At 39.3% G+C, this 20555-nt stretch overlaps 1 protein-coding gene across 1 annotated transcript; it reads right to left on the reverse strand.

Moving 5' to 3' along the window:
* Window positions 1-42: 42 nt before the first annotated feature.
* Window positions 43-20449, reverse strand: gas2a (growth arrest-specific 2a). The gene is made up of 8 exons (XM_088006222.1): window positions 20225-20449; window positions 15085-15246; window positions 12213-12343; window positions 6792-6936; window positions 5690-5753; window positions 5377-5599; window positions 5194-5301; window positions 43-1314 (listed from the first exon to the last, which is right to left on the reverse strand). Exons 2-8 carry the CDS (start codon window positions 15227-15229, stop codon window positions 1105-1107), a joined length of 1026 nt encoding a protein of 341 aa, XP_087862348.1. The 5' UTR covers window positions 15230-15246; window positions 20225-20449; the 3' UTR covers window positions 43-1104.
* Window positions 20450-20555: the final 106 nt, after the last annotated feature.

A 20555-nucleotide genomic window follows, 5' to 3' on the forward strand; every position in this document is an offset into this window, starting at 1 on the left:
AGATCATTCAAGGATTTTGATATTTGGAAACAAGAGGAGAGGTTGTCACAAACAATGAGACTTTATTTACAGTTAAAAAAATTGGATTTTCACTTCTAAGAAACTTGATGGTTTTTAATCATCATTCTTAGTTCAAAACCAACATAATAATCCATAAAAAATCACATATCAATGAGCTCAGCTTTCATACAGGTATTGTCTGTTATTGTAAGACTCCAAACCAAAAGTCAGATTGTTTTCATGTTGATCTCTGTTCTACCTCTAGAGGTCAGTAACTCTACACAAAAAGAAAAACATAAGTAGCTTCTCAAGTCAAAAACCCTCTGGTTCAGTTCTGCGTGAGATTGTATTGTTTAAATAAAGATTATGCCACAACCTAGCCAGTAAATCAATTCAAAGTGGGAATGTTGCATGTAGTGCAAGCACTGCTTACATTTAATCTAATCAGAAATCCATTAAAAGAAATACTTGTAAGTGTTGGATTTTAGAGAAATGTTTTATGTTATGCAAAGACACAATCTAAAGCTTTGGATAGTACAAAGTTTTGTTATTCTGATATATTTGTTAAAATTAGTTTGAAACATCAAAATATTGATCCTTGTGGAATATCTTCTACCTACTGTGTTACAACGGCATTACATGACAAAATGTTAGTTTCACAAAGGTGCTGATGAATCCATCTCCAGTTTACATGAAAAGGATGAACTTCTGCATGTCGACTATCAGATTTAGATAGGGTGCCTCTGAATACTCACTGAAAAGCTTCAAGTATAACTAACGATTAAAACCAAATGTCACAAACATCTACAACTTCCCTGCTAAGCTCCTGTTTCACCCACTACACTAATTATCAACAAAATTAAAGTATGAGAATTTCCTAAGCTAAAGAAAATAAGATAAAGCACAAAATTAAATTGAAAACTATACTACTCAAGATTTCTATTTTTTCCTCCTCCTACCCCCTCAAACAACAAATCATTATTTTACAAGTCGGCTCTCTCCGTTTCCTCCACGTTTTTGCATAGCAAAGCCCCGTTATTAGAGCGGTCTTAAAAAAGTCACGCATACACCATGTCCAGACCAGAACCACTCTGCGGTGGGCCTTCACTTCTTGCTGCGGTAGTGGGCCGCCACCACCAGGTAGCTGTCCGGGGCGAGGTCTTTGATGTTGGGGGACTTGGTGCTGATGGGGGATATCTTTCCCTCCACTCTGGAAATCTGCAGCATGCGGCAGGGGTCGTGTTTCAGCAGGTAGCTCTCGAACGTCTCCCAGCCTCCGCCGACCCGCACCATCACATGCTTGTTGTGCAGCATCTGCAAAAGGAAATCGAATCGGGGCGAAGCTGGTTTAAGAAGTCATTCGGAAACAAACATTTGTTTAACAGGTTTACCTGCAATCTTGATGAAAACCTCTGTAATAAATGTCTTGAAAAATACAAAAGACTTCTTTGTAGGAGAAAGTCTACAGTAACTGGGAAATTAAATAATAGCCATAGAACATTTACATTTTGTCACATTGCAGCCCCAGATTTGAAAGCACGGTCAGTACGGCTGTTAAATATCCAGCTGGTTTCTCCACTCAAACTCTCTAAATCTGTGCTATGTTTGCCTCACAAGTCTATAAAGTGACTTCTTTTATCTTTTGCAGCAATTTTTCCTTAGGATGTGACACCTGTCACATCAGGGCGCATTCCCAAGGTTCGCTGCCATGGCAACGTCACCCATTATAGTAAAAAGAAGAAATAAAACACGCCGCTGTATTAGATGATCAAACGCTCGCATTCCCAAGAGACTGTGCTCATAAAATACGTCTGCTACGGAGCAAAGGCTTCCTGCCACTTTACCTCATTAGCACTTCATTACACCTCAGCAGAAACAAGCTTGTTTACTGAAGGAGGGTACATAAAAAAAATCATAATGCTTTCTTAGTCTTTAAAGATTGACTAAAACATACAGTTTGATTAAAAAAAAAAAAAAAGGATAGACTACCAAGGACCTTGTCACTTCGGTGTGGTCAGATATGAGGCTTCTTGCCCTCCAGCAGCAGAACATACAACATTTATAAGCCTCTTACAAGAATCAATCTAGGGGGCAGCAGTGGGGCAGCACTTCCAATCAGCTGCACTGGGCCCGGGGCTTTGTTACAGTGCACTTAATGGATCTGTGTGAAGCAGCGAGGTTTCAATCATTCTGCTCTGGGACATGACTCCTGCCTGAGACCAGTCCTTCATCAGGAACCCAGAGGACGGCGGAGGCCCGGGGACAGCACCGTCCAGAAACACTCTGAGGTTTCTCCACCGTCTCGCGCTCAAACAACAAGCAGCTCATTTATTCCTACAGTGGGGAAGGTCAGTCATCACGTGAGCATGTTGAGCGCCAGAGGTTGACTAATATGCATTTTTCCTAGGACTTCTGACTCTACTAGATGGACAAAAGACCTGAGTGACGTGACCTCCCTCCCCCAAAACCTTCTTCATATTAAACAGAATTGGTGTCAAACACGTTTTAGCCGCACAAACCAGCACAAACGTGGAACGATTCATTTACACCAGTTTTGTTTGATTTTTAAAATCTTAAAAATTATGAAGATTTTTGCTACACAAACCAGCAAAAACGTAAGACTGGCAAAAATTTCATTTGATTTTGTAAACGTGGACTGGTTCGTTGACCTTTGATGACCTCTGGAAACATTTATTAAAATGTTATTAAAAGCCGTACTTTAAAATTATAGTGATACAAACAAAACATTTCGCTCCACAAACGTAGCAAAGCTGATGGACACCATATTTCATTTGACTTGGCTTGTTGACCTTTGATGACCTATGGAAATATTTGCTAATTTTCACAGAGGTCATTTGTTTCTCCACGTCGATTTCGTTTAATCTGAAGGCAGCTTTACTCAGGTGGACAAAACAGACTCTAAGTTGGCATAACGGCCACAAATGACGGCTGGAATGTTTACACAAACGGCTTGCCGTACCCCAGCTGCTTACAGACGCTGACTGGCCTTACTGTAGCAGCTGCTAGCAGGGAGACCATGTGAGGAATGTTAATTAAAGCATCCTCACCATAAAGAGAGCTGGCTGAGAGACAGAGCGACAGTCGTTTAATGCTCGTTTTACTTGGCATTATAAAAACGCCTGCTCTCTCTCTGTTACGAGATCTCTAGTTATTGTTCGGGATTTTGTTTGGAAAAACAGATGATTTCAAGCCTTTTCAGCTCATTTGTGCTGCCAGCCGCAGAGATAAAAAGTAGACCTGACTTTGGAGAGTGTATGCTGCGTACCAGATTGATCTGGATCAACACTTTTTGCCTCTTGTTATTTGTCCTTGGTTGCTTAGCAACACATTGGAGACTAAACCAATGGGTTTTAGAGGCATTTACATTTACGCCATGTTATTGTGGTTGGAATTCTTTCATCTTAGCAATTATGCTCCGATTGTCCCCACTGCAGATTATTTCACCAAAACCTTGCAGAAAATTAGCGATGATTGGGTGGCAGGTCTAGATTTTAACTGTGCTGCAGTTTATTGGGCCGGCAGCAGAGGACATCCAAGAGTAAACTCTCGTTTGCACGCCTGCAGATCTCAAACATACCACTGGCATGAATCACATAGTTGGATGTGTGAATCCTGGATGTGGGTTGCCAAGTAACCAGAATCCCAGGAGGACAGATTCTCGTTCTCAGATCGGTTAGCCTCAATTTATCCTCCTCAAATACCAGGCATCCCTCTGCTCATGGACAGCTGAGAAACATTTACTGTGCTCACAGCTAATTGTGTTCCTCAGATCAAATAGAAGTTTTTTTTGTTTTTTTTGTTTTTAACGATTAAAGTAACAGCCTGGCAATTAGAATATGTGGTTATAGGTGGATGTTTATTTTTCCACACTGCAAGAGCGTGGCATTATCTCTGATTAAGAGCTTACAACGATGGTTGGCTCAGAGAAAAAGGAGGATCAAATTTATCCAGATAAAAAGAGTTTGCTGATGTTTGAACCATTTGAAACACACACACACACACACTTTATATCTAATCAAAAGCATTTTCAGCGCACAATATTGAGAAAAGATTTTGGAACTTCAGGAAAATCCCAACATATGACGAACCAAGCCAGAAATGACAGTTGGACGCATCTGATGGTCAGGCCTCAGGCTGCGCCGCTGCGTGAGAAACCGTTGTGTTGTAATGAGCACAACCACCTGGAGCACATTAGAGCACCGTTCTTGTGCGGTATATTCAGAAATGCTGCTGAGCTGGTATAACACCAGGTAGGAGCAATTTATCAGGCCGACAGGACAGAAATATTCTGTTTCTGCAGTGAAAGGCAGAAGATGTTTACTCTGTGGCAGATAAGTTTCAACTCGGTGGGAATGAGTCGAGAAAAAACATGTAAACTGCATTAACACCTACGTCAACCTTCAAATGTAGTGCCAAGTGAATAATTTCTCCTTTATTTTAGATTCCTAATGTTGTATTTGATTTGTTGTACTTTCTGAGTATAACAGAGGTTAATTTAAATGTTTGTGTTCTTGGTTTTTAAGCTTAATTCACCAGTTTTTTCTGGTCTTGTTCGTTAACCAGTTGGAACAACTCTGTCCGACATGTTAAGATTATTGTACAAAAATGTGTCTTTTGCATTCCTTGCTCGTGTGTGTGTGATTTTATACTTCTACCATGTTCAAAATAAATGAATAAAATAAAACGAGCTTCAGATATTTTAATCTCCAGCTGGATGACTGACATTTGGAGACAACCGGGTCCAGTAAAAAAACTAAACACTGAAGTTGTTTATAGAAAGGATTTATGGAGATAGAAGATCCACTGTTAATTTTGTCAAGCGAGTAATCAAAAGAAAAACACACAATTCTAGTAAATACTACATTTTCAGAAATTTTACAGTATACAGTGCAATATTTATAACAAAGGTCCTCAAATCCAGGCCTTGAAGGCTAATTTCCTGAGACTTTCAGATGTGTCCCAGGTTCTAACGCACCTAAATCAAATGACTGAATTACCTCCTCACTGTGCAGAGTCCTGCTAATGACCTCGTCATTCGATTCAGGTGGGTTGAAGTTACAGGACTCTAGTGTTAGAGGCCAGGATTCAAAGACCCCTGATTTATGGAATACGTTTTTTATTCTGGTGACATTTAAACTTGATTCGTTTCAGTCAGGCATTTGCTAAACTCACCCGTATAAAGAGCATCTTCTCTCCAACGCGGTATCGACCCTGCGAATGTCTTTCCACACAGAACTTATTTGTGCACCTGCAGGGCGGATCGTTAGCGATGTGTCTCACCTGTAACACATAAAACACTTTTGCACATTTTTCTGCTCTGATTTGAAATGCAAAAGTGACCCGTTTGTGACTTACAGCATCATCCAGGAGCTTGCCTGCGCCCTTCTTGGACGAAGTGACTTTGGTCGTAGTTGGAGTTGAAGTCGGTATCGGTGAAGAAGACGGGGAGGGGGATGAAGAAGGGGATGAAAGGGGAGGCGGAGCCGGGGATACGGGTGATGGGGGAGGTAGAGGTGCCCTTTCTTCTTGTTCAATCTCTTTCTCCAGTTTTATAAGGCCTGGAGGCTCCACATTGTAGCTAAATGTGAAAAAATAAAACAATCGGATGAATCATATCGAGGGCCTAAAAGCGACAAAAAAATGAAAACGCAGCACAACTGGAACAAACCGTGACGCTATCCGACCCAACTCTAGTAGACAGAGGCACACCTCTCGCGGCTGCTTATGCAGAACTACAGGAAGAGAGCAAAGCTTAGCACTCAGTTTTATAATGAGACACAATAACACATCCAAAAAAAAAAAAAAAAAACAAGGCAATGAGTGAAGATGAGTGGCTTGGTGATGGTGAATAACATAAAAACAAGCTGATGGACTCCATGCATTCAAAAGTCACTCAACTCCTTCATTCTCTTCCCTACAAATTACATGAAAGTGAGTGAATCTGCCTAAGTTTGAGATGTTCGATTTAACCTCCACCAATGGCAAACCAAGCAGGAAGTGCGCAGACAAAAAGACACGATAGATGTCACACATCCAACCATGCGATGCAGAAAGGAGATCCACTGTATGAGAGCAAACCTGGGTGTCGACACCTCTACTGCTGAACTCATAAGTTTATCCAAAGAAAGAAGGACAGAAAGAGAAAGAAATCCATCAGCCACGGTTTCTGGACATATTTCGACAGATTTTAATCACAGTTGCATGTCTGCAAGGCTAGAAGGGGATTGTAATTCAGTGTTAACCTCTTACTCGGTATGCCGCCTGACCTCTAGAAATTAAATTATCTGCATACTTGACAATGATAAACCTTCAGGATCAAAATGAAAAAAGAAAAAATGTAAATGACCCTGTAACATTCTGCACCTTATCTGGAGGACATTTATTTGGAGTAAAATAACATGCGAGGGAAAAAGGCTTGAGACAACAAAGAGAAAAATATTTAAAGCTGGAGAAAAACTCAGACAGCTTTGGCCTACTTTTTCACTTACTCACACATTCATGTCTATTTGTTGAATTTCTGTGTTTTAAGTCAGACATTCTTCTCATCATGCAGAGTTACTCCCTCCACAGTGAAAGTGAGGATTGTGAGGTAGACAGTCCATTCTGCTTACTATTGTACCTGCACAATCAATGCTCTGAAAGGAGCCAGAAACCTGAGTCCGGGGTCCTGGCAGTGCCAGAGTTGGGATCTTTGTTAGCACAGCCAGATTGTCCAACATTCGGATTTGGTGGCGGTCTGATACAAATGGGGAAAACCCAGTTCAACTCACCTAGGCCCTCAGACTCAAAGAGACATGTTTCACCCACTCCGACCTCTCGGCACCAGGCCAGGAAGTTAGCTGTGTTGTCGCGAGCAAAGAAAGAACCGGAGGGAGCGCTCTGCCGGCACGGGATCCTCCGATTGGGGATTTTCTTCTGAAAGCACAAATAAGAAAAAACACACAAGTAAAGGATTAAAATAGTAATTCTCTAAATGATTTAAGATGAGATTTTTTTTTCCTTGCACTTCCTGAGATATCGATGTGACCACAGTTTTTTGTCTTATTGTGATCCTTTTATGTATCCTTCCCCATCCTTGTATATTCTGTTGATTTTATGGAAATGCTTTCAAAGTGTAATAAAAAATGACTTTTTTAGTTGCACATTGTATGAAAATGGTCATACAGGTAGTTAAAACCAAATTTCTGTCATTGTGTTGTCAACGATTTGTCTGCCAAACCGTAAAACCTCTTTGAATGACAAAATGACCATGTGGATTCCTTATAAATGGAGATACGCCACTGACCTATGAAACATGTAAACCAGAATTCAAAATGTTCAGATCAAAAATTCAGATCATAGTGAAGCAATTCAGTTTTTAAAGACGTTATTATCCCAGCAGAATGATTGAAGTAAAAAAAAAAAAAACACGATTGGGACAAGAGCCACATGCAGAGGGAGAACATGCAAACTCCATGCAGTCAGACCCCAGACTGGGACCGGAGCCCAGGACCGTCTCACTGCAAACCCAAAGCTCCAAGATATTTAAACATTATTTTCACGGATCTATTTGTAGTTGATTGAGGCCCAAAAAGAGATTGAGGTGTATTTTGCCAACGTGTGGCCCAGTCCAGTGTTTTGATTGAGATGAAGTAGACAGCAGTGTCTCCTCCATCTGCTCCGGTTTCATCCTGGTATCTGGGAGCCTTTTCTTTGCGGATCAATATGGGAGATGAAGGCTCCGAAAACTGGAGCTACTTTACCAGACCCTCCGTGATTTAGGATCAAATGACATACTTATGGGTTTCAGCCCCCACGCGGTCCGTTCACAGAGATTTATGCGCCTTGCTGCGGTTTTATGAAGGATATGTGTGTCTGCGCTTCGAGAAAGGTGCAGTGAGCTCATGCAGGAAATATGCAAGCTTTTGTGGGTATTTTTCATTTCATTCCAGGCTTTCTTTTAAACCTTTTTTTTTCACTCATTTATGTTCCTCTATTACTGAACATAGCTGTGGAAAAAACGTCTGCCAATGGCATTTAATATGCCAGTCAAAATGAAATGTATTTCTGCTGTGGCTTGTTATGTTATTATTGGCACCTTTGTGTGTTTGATTGCACATAAGGTAAAGAGCTTCATAAAACAGTATTTCTGAACAAAGGGGAACATAAAGAATAAAAATAAAATATATACTTGAATAGAGCATGGGTGGTTTAAGGCAAATTTTTATACATCTGTTCACATTTAGTGCATATGTTGACTCATACTTGTGTTATTATTATATATCTTATCTGTCTTGCTCAACATGCAGCGGCCAGTTACTGAGTGATTAAAACTCGGCCTAATCAAAACATTTGCAGAACTATCTGCAGTTTTCTCACCTTGAGATCTGTGCAGCTTTCTTCCCCAGATGAATAAATGCTCCACTTATCTTCAAAATGTGTTTCCTATTTAACAAATATAGTCTTTTCTATAACAGATTTAACAAATTTAAAGTCTACGTTCAGCACATTTTATGTGCTAACACATTAATAAGTGGATGAGCGATAATGGGGCAACAGGTCTATTTTATCACCAGCATCATGTTTCAAAACCACAGGGATGTGCAGTTGTGGTAAGAAGAAGAATATTATTTTAAGTTTTTAACGAGGTATCCCAACAGTTAGTGCATCTAATAAAAAATGTAAATAAAATCAAGAAGTAGCTGCACTAGTTAAGAATCGCTACAAGCAGGCTCAAATAAAAACAAGCATGTTTATTGATATGTTTTAAAATGTTCTCAACCACATATTTTGTGGTCATCTACAGGCCACAAGTTCATGCAAACTGGTTAGGTCTGGGATAACATTTTTACACAAAGTCCACATTCTCTAAAGCTAAAGCTTTTTTTCCAGAGTTGTTCCATTCAAAAAGCAGTTTTGTTTTACATTTGGGATCATTGTCCTGTTGCCAGCCTGCTGCCCATTGTTCTGTTGCGACACTCAACTGAGTCCATCTCATGTAAAACATCTTCAAACTGACCGAACTGAAACAAGTTTTACGCTAGCAAAGAATGAGAGGATGCTAACCAAGAAAAAGCACTGCTCCAAAACCAACAACCTCAGTACTGACAGAAAATTGAATCTGCCTAGCTGAACAAGCCAACTTTGTTTTAGAGGAAAGTTTTATGAACTGGCAAGAAGAAGATTGAGCTGTTTGGCCACAGGGACAAGATATGTTTCGAGAACTTCAGCTAACGTTACAGTAGAGCAAGAACCAAATGCAAAGAGAGGAAGTGGTTGGTTTTAAAATTAAACTATTTACTGAACAAAATATCAAAACCCGAAACCTTACAAAAACAAAAGTCCAGGTTCACATTTTGAGTTTGACCTTAGTTTAAAACCTTTAGTGGACTTGAAGTTTGAATGAATTCAGTTTCAGTTTTGTGAGCTTGAATCAGCTTAACTGGGTCGATGCTGCTTTTATTTAGGAACACACAGGCAAGGAAGCTAAATACTGAGCTGCTTTAACATTCTTCCCTCATTTTTCCATTTGTAGAAGCCTCAACCACTTTGGTTTGTTTATTTTTTCTGGCTCATCATGTAACTAATCTGTTGGCAATTAGACTAATTAGCAGTGAGAGGTCTCACCAGCTGTTTAGTATTACAGAGTTAAACCAGTCTTCATTGGCCTTTTTCTGAACCATCTCAAAAGTGAAGCCTCAAACTTCATGGAGTCTGCAGATTTCACACAGTTTTCAAAGCTTTATGTTGCATTTGTCCTGCTTTCAATCACACATAGGACTAATCTGAACTGATCATGTCTGTATTATGTTTTTGCATTGGAATTTAGCATGAAAATGAAGAATTTTTTTTTTTTTTTTGTATCTACAACATCTAATTTATGTGTTCCTGCTGCTCAGTCAGGTCACATGAGCAGATAAGACTTGACTTCTACTGGTGTTCACTTAGACCCACCTGAGGGTAAAAACTGCAGCTCTTTAGGTGACTTGGAAAGCTTCAAGTGGCATTAAACAAAACTTTATGGAGCAAGAAATGTGGAAAGCACGCTGTTCTGTTGTTAGATTCTGACATTTACGCTGACGTGTCTTTTAATTGTGGATAAAGAGCAACATATGTTCATTGCAAACGATCTGAAAACCTGAGACGGCTCTGCTGTTTTTCTTCTGCTCTCAACAATCAATGTGCTCCTTTATGTTCAGTAGCGTCTCTGCTGTCCCACGGTCGTTGACCTCAAGTATTTCCTCACATCTGTGCTGCTGCTGCTGCTGCGCTCACACTGAGATCAGGAGACCCTTCGTCATCAGAGCGGCAATGCCCCACTGCAAACATCAACAACTCTCACAGAAGGCGCCACAAAAGATCCTTTGCCTTCATTTGCCTCTGAACTGACAGAATTAAGTAAATCTATTGTAAATATATTAAAATCAGGATTTTATATCTGTATTTTACTTATGTTTGAGTAAAAAAAAAATAATTTACTTCATAAAAACATATGCTGTCATAAGAGAAACTGAAATTACTCTGATGACATTGAGGTTGGCAGAAAATAGTTGGACTAATTTACAGATATCTCCTTCTAAGGTTCATGAAACCCTCACTTCAAAACCTTCACCGTAGTTCTTTCAATTCTCCCAGGGTCTGTGGGGCCCCGCTAGTTAACAAACCCCTACAGCTTATTTTTTTCCCCCCTTCATTTCACCCTATTGGAGACAGCAAAATCCCATCCCCCACCTTCACTTTCTGTATATTTTTTTAAATCGTGGAGCTCTTGGCAAAGTTTGTATTCATCGGTCACGCTGATCTCACTGAATTGCAGCACCTAGCCAAACTTTTTCAGTTCTTGAGCTTCTTCTTTTTTTACATTTTACTGTCATACAATCATAAATCTGAATGTATTTAATTATGATTTTATGCAACAGATCAACACAAAACGGTGCCTAATTTGGACGTATGATTTTCTTTTCTTTTTTTTCCCCTAAGCCTGAAAGAAAGTGTGGCGGCCATTTGTATTCAGTCAAACCAGCTTTTGCTACAAATTACAGCTGTGAGTATTTTGGGGTAGGTAGCTACTAGCTCCCCACATCTAAAAAACTGAGATTTCTGCTGATTTTTTTGCAAAATAGCTGAAGCTATTTTGAGATTCTGTCTTGCCACATAATCTCAACAGTCTGGGCTTTGACAGGACCATTCCAACACTCTACATTGATCTAAATAATTCTCTTACTACATTTACGGTTGTTTCCTTGTTCGAGTTCGAATGCATCCCCACAGCATGATGTTGCCAGTTTGTCACAAAAGGCTAGATTTGTTTTGTAAATGACTGATCGCTACCTGGTTGTCAATTTCTTCTACTTGAGCTGTGTTTCTCTGTAGCTTCCCTCAGTGTCAAAGTCAATGTCAAATTTATTTAAATAGCACTTTTAAAAAACAGGTTAAAGTTGAACCAAAGTACTATTGTGTTATCGTTGATGAAAAGAGAGAGAAAAAAAGGCTTGTTTTAAGATGTAAACTTTAACTCAAATGAATATTTTTGTAATTGGGAAAATTTAGACAGCAATTGGTTGCCGTATAAATTGGAATTTTTAGGGGGGTAACAGAGTAAAGAGGTAGGAATACATGCACGCCACACTTCTAAGACATTTATTTGTAAAAAGAAAAAAAAGTTAAAACCATGATCATTTTCTTTCCAATTCACGTTTTTGCTCTTATTTGAGGTAGTTAAAATAAAATCACACTAAAGCACATACCTGTGGTTGCAACAGGACCTAATGTGAAAAACTAAAGAACAGATCTGCAGGAGAAGTTAGTCTTTGATTGAAGTTTTTCAGTCTTAATGCCCAGTAATGCTTATTTCAGTTTCACCGTCAGAGTAAGAGTTCAGAGATGCTGCCTGTAATGAATTTCGTTGTTTTTCAAATTGCAGAAACGACCTTTGAGAACTAACTGTAGCTGCATAACTCTTATAAAATATTAATCGACAGTTTTAGAGGAGCTGCTAAAAGACTCAAGACCGAAGTGACCTTTGTTCCATCTGATCAAATCAGTGAACACTTATTTGTTAATTTTTTTCACTCTGGAGCCCTGCTCTGCAAAATCATTCACAACGAAAGTAAGTCTGGGAACACTTTCAGCCACAATTTAACTTCCAAATGAGTATTTTCACCGTAATCTGTCTCACGCCATCGCACTGCGATCCTCCGGTTTCTCTCTACCTTGCTGTTGCCAGGCTCATGCAGGTCTCCATTACTCTGCCTGAACTTCTCCTGCAGCGTCTCAGCCAGCTGGCACAACAGGAAGCCATTGTCTAACCGATCCATGAAGCTCTCAGCGGTGATTTCCAGACCTGAGCAGGGGACACATAAAGACAGGCAGACAGTCCAACGTCATAAATCCATCAAAAGTGCGCTCATTTAAAATATACGTGAATAAAAGAAATAAAATTCAATCTCCTGTTCATTCCTAAGCCTGATGTAATGCTTTCAACTCTGCAGAACTGCTTTAATGATCAAGCCTCACTGTAGGTTTGTAAAACCGCTCAGGAGGCCAGAGTGTAAAATATAGATTATGAAGAATTTCCTGGTAGTCAAGTGGCACAGAGGAAGACTCCGTTTACCCAAAGTAAAGCCTCATTATGCTGCAGAGTTGCACATACATATTGGTGATCAACATGTGGCGTCCACTTGACTGACTTCCAGAGGACCATACTTTTGCGGTTAGGTCATCGTGAAATAGGAGGTAGTGGCAGGGGGTGGGGGATTTGTCTGTGGAAAGAAACTGGAGAGATTTCTTTTTTAATCCCATTTCTGTTTCTTATAAGAGGAGGGGTTCGGGGTTCCATGTTTAATGAGTTCCAAATGTTGCAGCTGAGCCCAAAAAAAAAAAAAGAAACGAGCTATTGAAATCTTGAGAAATTTTCTGCAAGTTGCCGTCTTATGCTCGACCCTCGACCCCTTACTGTGTGAGCAACACATACAGCCACAGAGCCCTGATACAAATATTTCAACCCAAGTAAATAAATCGTCCCTTAGGTTTGTCCAAAACTCTCTCAACCTGAAACTGCAAACAATTTTGAAAAAAAAAAAAGTAGCTCAATGAATTCTGCGAAAGCACATTTGCTTTAAAAACCAAGATGTCTGCAGGGTTTGCAGATCCAGGTCTCTGGTTCAGCCGGTTCCAGAGCAAACAGAGGGCCAGAGATGACAGGAAAGATTATTCCCTCGTAGCTTCCCATAAGCCGGAGTCCGTTACAGGAACTCATCCTGCTTGCAGTAAAAGTAAGAAATAACTTCAGAGGACGTCCCCTGGAGAAACACCCAGTTATTAAACATAGCTACACATAGACAAACATGGCTTCAGTATCTCTGAATATTATCTACAGATCCGGTTAGAAGTTTACATCCACTCATGGGAACAAATGTCATATTAATGTAGAGGATTTTAAAGATGCGTTTAAACTGTTCGTTTTACAGGATGAGATAATTAAACACCAAACAATCTTACAATAAATTGTCATATCTGATATTAAACACAGGCTAAAATATTAACATACGCCTCCACTAATATAACATCCCTCAATAAGTTTCAACTCAATCCCATATTATCTAGTCCTTATTAAGCACCTCTTACAACCCTGGCTGATTTAATCAGAATTGATCAATAGAGATCAAATTATTGGTTTCCTGGCATGTATTCAACTTTTAAGCACATGACTTCTTTAGGGTTGAGACTGAAATCAGCTCTGATGTGTTTTTAGTTAGAAATGTCCTGCCGAAGCACGTCCAAGTTTCAGCCGACAAGCTGCTGATTTGAAGTGAAGTTGACACATTTTTACAACCCAATACCAATGAAGCTAGAATAAATAAAAATATAAATAAAAACAGAATACAGTGATTTACAGATCCATTTCAACCTACAGTCACTTGAATTCCCTCCACAGACATAATATTTAAAGTTCAGTCAAAAAACTATGCATGCACCACTGTTTTTTTTTGTTTTTATCAGGCTTTGTAAGATCCTCGCGGCGGATTGGATTCAGTAAAAACCGGATGTGACTTAAGACACGTTGGATTTGTAATCGAAACTCGTAATTTCCAACTTTGAGTTGGTAAAATCAACTGGAACACACCATGAAGTTGGATTTTAGATCCATAATGGCCGCTCCTTTCATCAACAACAGTGAATTGAAAATATCTTTATTTTACAAGACACACTAAAATCAATGCTACATGTGGTGACTGCAACTCTAAACTGGACCAATTCATGTGGAAAGTAAGTCTTAAAACAATGTTTATAAGAAGTCCTATGATCAACGGCTACTTGGACGTCGCCATGTTGGAATCTCAGCTTTATTTCTGTTAACTGGAACTGGAAACCAGCATCAGACCTACAAGTAAAGCCTAAAAGCTAACTGAACTATAATTTTACTGTTTTTAAAACTCAGAGACATAAAATACAAAACTGCATTGGGTTATGCTCCCTAATTTAATCTCATTCAGATTAGATTGGGGAGCTGCATGTATTCACTTCTAATTCCAGTGATTAAAAACTAAACAGCAGCACAAAAAACCTCCATACCGCTTATTCTTTACCAGTGGCTCTGCATTATTTAAGAAAAGCTAATGATGTCCATTATTCTTTTAAGGTAATGTATCGAACACTGACTCAGGGTCACAGTTTGTTGACTTGAAAATGGGTTAGTAATGAGAATTAGATTGATCCCAGCTTCCTGTAGAAGTGTTTACATCAGCACTACCACTTAAATTATGTTAAAGACGAAACAAGGAGCCTTACAGAGTTTTTTTCTTTTTGCAGCATGGTCGCATTCAGAGGTCAGTGTTTCAAATGAATTAGCAAAACGGCAAAATATGTGGAGAGAGAATAACAGTTTGTGTCCAAATAAACTCATAATTATCCAAATCGTTAAAGTGTGAAGATAAGCAGACATTATTAAAATAATAATTCTGACTGGATCCACATCACCTTGATGCGAAACGATGCTCCAAATGAAGCTATGCGCTTTACATATACAGGTAGGATTTTCACCAGCCTATTTTTAGATTAATCTGAGTATTAATATTGTTTTACCAAGAATGTTGCTGAGCCACAGGGCGAGGTCTTCCTTCATGGGCAGCAGGCTGGCTTCATGTCGACTGGAGAGCCACTGCTGGTACTGCTGCATGTCTGTCAGGCCCGGACCGCAGAGCTGCTTTGGGCTCACCGAGCTGCACATGGTCGCCTGCTGATGGCCTGGAGCACACGGTGAGGACCAAAGATGATTCAGTTAAAAGTTACATCAAGGCAATAAGTCAAAACTGAACCAAAAATAGCTGTAGGAGAAATTATTTCTAAGTGTTAAATGAAATTTGAGTTCCAGTTTGGCCTATTAAACGTCTTTGTGATTTTTACTGAATCTGCACGGCATCCTCCAGACTTATGGGAAGCTCTGGTGAGATGTGCAAAGGCGCATACAATAAATGCATCATCTGTTGCAGGAGTATAATCCAAAAGAATAGAAAGGTGCAACAATCCCAGCCTAAGCATTCCTAGTCTTATAGTGACTGAACCATTTATAAATGTAAGGATAAATGTGAGGTCTTCAGAGCCTATTCAGATAGCAAACGAAGTAACAGGATGCTACATTTTTGCCATTTTAAAAGAGCCAAAAATGATAGAAACAGATAAAAGCAATTATTTTCCTGTTGAGGATTTGGTTGAGGATTTGGTTTGGTATATTTTGCAGGTTTGAAACTGAAAAAGTTCCAAATCATTACTGTATAGACCATGTAGTCACATATTTTGTTAAAGAAACACAAAGATTTTTCTCTATTTAACATGTTCCTTTTCTAACATCCTCCTCAGTCTTTGTAAGACTTTGTAAACCTTGGTCCTCGCATGGCCCTGTTTGACCCAGTTTCAGCAGTTTTAAACTTTTTAAGTTTCACTCTCAGCAGATAAGAACAAATTTCAGGGAGAAACAAAAGTAAAAAAAAAAAATCAGGACACATCCACCTTAGATAGATAGATAGATAGATAAATCTTTATTGTCATTGTCACAAGAACAACGAAATTTAAAAAGTGCCGTCAGTCAGTGCATATGCTTAAGAAAAAACTTGTCTCACACTTTACAATACTGTAAGAAATACTTAACAAGTAAGTGATGAAAAAATAAACAAAAACTAATAAATAAGAATAGCCACATTCTCACACACATCATTCATGATGATTAATGGTTGTTTATGATTGCATTTAGTTTTGTTATTGCTGTAGGATAAAAACTGTCTCTGAGTCGGTTGGTTCTTGTTACTGTACAAGGTTCTTGTTACTGAACATGCCTTACTTCAAAGGCATGTTCTTTTGTCTTTCTGATTTTGAGAAGAGACGAGGAAAGTTGATTTTTTTTCTCTACATTTGTTCTGCATGAAGCATCAAATATTGGCTGTTTGCACAGCTACTTAATCTCATCAGAATCCCTTCGATTAGATTATACCAAACAGTTTCCTTGTTCTTATTCTTACAACCACAGTTATTAATTGATGGTGTTAATTGATTTGAGAAATATAGTGCTAATGAGGCCAACTTTCCTAAAAGGAGTGAAGGAACAAATCCATTCTGACTCCTTTTATCCTCCAGGTTGAATCCCAGCAGGGATTACAGCGACCTGAATGCGTTAGACAGCAACATTCCTCCTCCCTCCTTCATCGGACAACGGACACTTTCATACGGGCTCGACTCATACAATAGCAGTTTTATTAAACAAAGAGCTCTTTGAGTATTCCCTGCCACCAGTAATGGAGTCTATTACACCGTCTGTCTCAATCCAATAGTCAGCGCCGCAGCAGAGTTTGCATGGATCAATAGCTTTTGACATCAGTAATAAAGCTGATATTTAAAAAAAGGACTTCATTCCGTCTAACCGTGATGTCACTGATAAACAAGACATTTCTCACATCTGTTTCTAGTACCCAGTTTACTGTGTGAGCTTTTGCAGGGAAATCATTCAGTTTTCTGTCAGCTGTCTCCTTTAAGGAAGCAAATAGCCCCCAGATGTAAGCAGAAGAAGAAACCACAAAGTTCAGGCTGTGATTGTCTCTCTGAAGTAAACTGAACAACACTGTGATGCAGACAGACAGGAGAGAACCTCACACTCTATTAATACCTGCACCACAAGGCTTTCAGCTGCCCTTTGTTTTTTCTTACTCTACTGATTTAGTTAAAGGAAGTTGGAATAAAGGCTTTATTTTTATCATGAAAACAAGCGGACGAATTTCAAAGGTTTCCATCCACACTAGAATAGAAGCATATGATCCAAATTACAACAAAAAAAACCCCACGTCTTTCATACAAGGAAACATAAATCCCATAAACAAATTGTTCAGGACGGCAGAGGATTTCTGCTGACTGCAGAGAGAGAGAGAAAAACATGACAAAAAGCTGCGAAACATTTCAAGGTTCCTTGTCAGCACGCAGCAGCAAAAATCACACTGCTGTGACAAAAACAACCATCAAAAACCTCGGAGTCTGAGCAAGGTCATCTCATCTCAACAAGGATGACAGCTTCTAGCAGCGTACACAAACCGATCGCTGGGGCTCAGCAGTTACACGCAGGTGCGACATTCCCATGTGAGATGCGTGGACGGCTGACGCAGCCAGGTCACCGGAGCAACTTCATGCAGGTTCCTGCATGGGTGCTGGATGTAAATATGCATTATTTTAGTCAGATTTTTAATCTTTAATGTTCTATCATGAGAAATATTCATGCTGAAAAACTTTTCCTAGATTTTTCTGAAGAATTGTGAAATGATCATAAGACTTTCCTTTGGTCAGTTTAACTCCAACTTTGTGTTCAGACTCGGCGTCCAGCTGGAAACCAAACCTTCATCCCAGTTTTTCTGCCTCTGATGATTCCCTGTCCTTGTCGATAAAAAGACTCTTCACAGCATGATGCTGCCACCGCCATGTTTCATGGGGCAGATAGCGTTTCCAAGACAACATTGGGCTTCGAAAGCAGGCAAAAGCAGTAAAATGTTGGTCTCGTCTAGAAGGCATGAAGGAAACGCTGGAATTCTAAAGGAAAAACTTTTCGCTAACGGATAGATTTTGTGAGGTGTACAATGAATAGTTGCCCTGTCAACAAATTTTCTCTCTGGAGATCTCTGGTGAGAAAATTATGCTCATAATTAATACTCTCCTTGCAATCAGTTAAGAGGACGGCCATTTCTTGGTAGGATGTGGAAAACGCTTTCCATTTTCAAATGATGGATTTAATACTTCTTCTCTATGTGATTTTAAGTCTCTGGTTGAAATTTCTCCACAGCTTCATTCCTGATCTGTCTGCTCTGATCCTCGCTCCTCTTGATGCTGTTTGTTCCATAATGTTCTGTAACAAACCTTTTTCAGGTTTTTATTTGTGAAAGATTTTAGTAAACATGCATCATTTTCCCTCCACTTGACAGCTATGCTTTTCAAATAAAGTCAAATCAACTTTATTTGTACCGCACATTTCAGCAACAAGACCGTTCAAAATACTTCACATCATTAAAAAATAATATATTCACCAGTTAAAAACATTACATTTTCTCAAATGACATCATCGAAATCATCAAGCAAACACACATCAGATATTGTGATCAATGATCTACCTAAAATAATCAAAGTCAACTCTAAACAAGCAGGTTTTGGTTTAAAGGAAGTCAGTGTTTCGGCTGTTCTCCAGTTTTCTGGACGTTTGTGCCAGATTTATGGTGCATAGAAGCTGAATGCTGCTTCTACATGTGAGCAGCAGCATCCTGGATCAGCTGCAGCTGTGATTGACTTTTTAGGCAGATCTGTGAAGATACTGTTGCAGCAATCAATGCGAAGATGGAGGAGTTTATCTCTCTCTGGGACATTAGTCCTTTAACACCTACCCTGTGTTGGTCACTCACTTAAAAGTGCGTTGAAGTTTGTGGTTGAAATTTGAAAATTTCACGATAAAGGGAGAATAAAAAATGAAACTTTTTAGAGCAAAGACTCCATGTTTTGTAAAGTACTGTGATATTTATGACCAGAATATAAGAACACATGATTCTCAATGGAACACTGTTCGACATACTTCCTGCCTCTCACCACACTGTTAGTTGGCTTGTTTGACCTCTGGCCCAAAAAACACCACTCTGCTATAAGACATGTTTCATTTGATGAATTTGCAAGATTCAGGTCAATTTTGCATTTAGCATCTCAGAAGATATTTAAATGAACAGATACATTTTGTCATTCTGGAAGGATCTCTGGACTTCCACAAAGCCATTAAAAAGCGTCACGGTTGTTGCAGATTGCTCCAGGAAAGGCATATGGATAGGAATCCTGACTGCGTATTGCCTCAATTATAAAACACAAAAGTGTCTCTGTGCTTCTAGCTCACACTGGCCTCCACTTCTTCATCCTCTACAACAGCAAACTTATCCAGAGGTGGAATCACTCAACTAAACTAGGGGATTCTGCAAAGTTTCCGTGGGAGATAAGCTTTGCTTGCACAAACCAGATTATAGCAGCTGTTGCAGCAACTCATTGCAGGACAAACTCTTCTGCTTAAAATATGAAAAAAAAAATCCTGTGAATTATATGAACATGCACAAGATAAACAAAAAGTCTAGTTTATATAGACTTTTTTGTTAAGATGCAATGATTTCTTGCTGCTAATTAGCTTTTCCAACCTCATTAATCAGTTTATTCTTCATTATATGTTTTCCAAATCATCCAATAAACAAAATGCATTAAAAATACAACAATTACAAGTGAAAACTTTGATGTTGCTTCTGGTGTCTTAGCACTCTCCGAAATTATTTTAAAGATTCAATCGCAATAACTTTTTTTTTTTTTTTTTAAAGTTGTCTCCGTCTTTACAACCGTCACAAATAAAAAGAGCCACAAGAGTCAGTTTGCCAGTCTGGAAATAAGATCAAGGGTGAACGCCTAATGACTTATGTCTGAAATTCAACAGAACACTCTAATTAAAAGGCTGCCGCTGAAGTAACAAAATGTCATTATCTGAGTAATTCAAGATGCCTCTCATTGCATTAGAGAAATGAAGCAAAATAAAAGAAATCTTCTCTTCAGGAAATACTTAACCAGCATCCAGCTTTTGGCTAGAATTTTTTTTATAGTTCACAGCAAGTTTGGTAATAATTAAAAACAAATTGAAAAGAAGAATCGATCTGACATGAGACTTGAATAGTCAAAGGCTCACCCTTCAGCTCACTCGTCCTGTGAGCAGCTGAATCCCAGTTTTCATGCTTCTCCGACGGACAGGTTGCTCTCCAAAACACTGAAGCAATGTGAAGCAGGGAGGTCTGCGTCGGAGCGCACTGCACGGAGATCTGACAGACAAACACAAATACTCACAGCACGCTGCTCTTGTTGCTGCTGCTGCTCCTGCTGCTACTGATGATGATGATGGGAGGGAAGTTTAATCCAGCTGGTCGAGCCTCCCTCCTCCTGTTGCCTTCATGCGAAAGAGTGAGACTAAAGTAAAGTCGTCTGGTTCGTTTGGGTAGAAACGGGCTTTGTTTGTTCTCATG

This window comes from Poecilia mexicana, unplaced genomic scaffold (assembly GCF_051168715.1).
Source record: "Poecilia mexicana isolate PSO_F unplaced genomic scaffold, ASM5116871v1 scaffold_6, whole genome shotgun sequence".
Classification (NCBI taxonomy): Eukaryota; Metazoa; Chordata; class Actinopteri; order Cyprinodontiformes; family Poeciliidae; genus Poecilia; species Poecilia mexicana.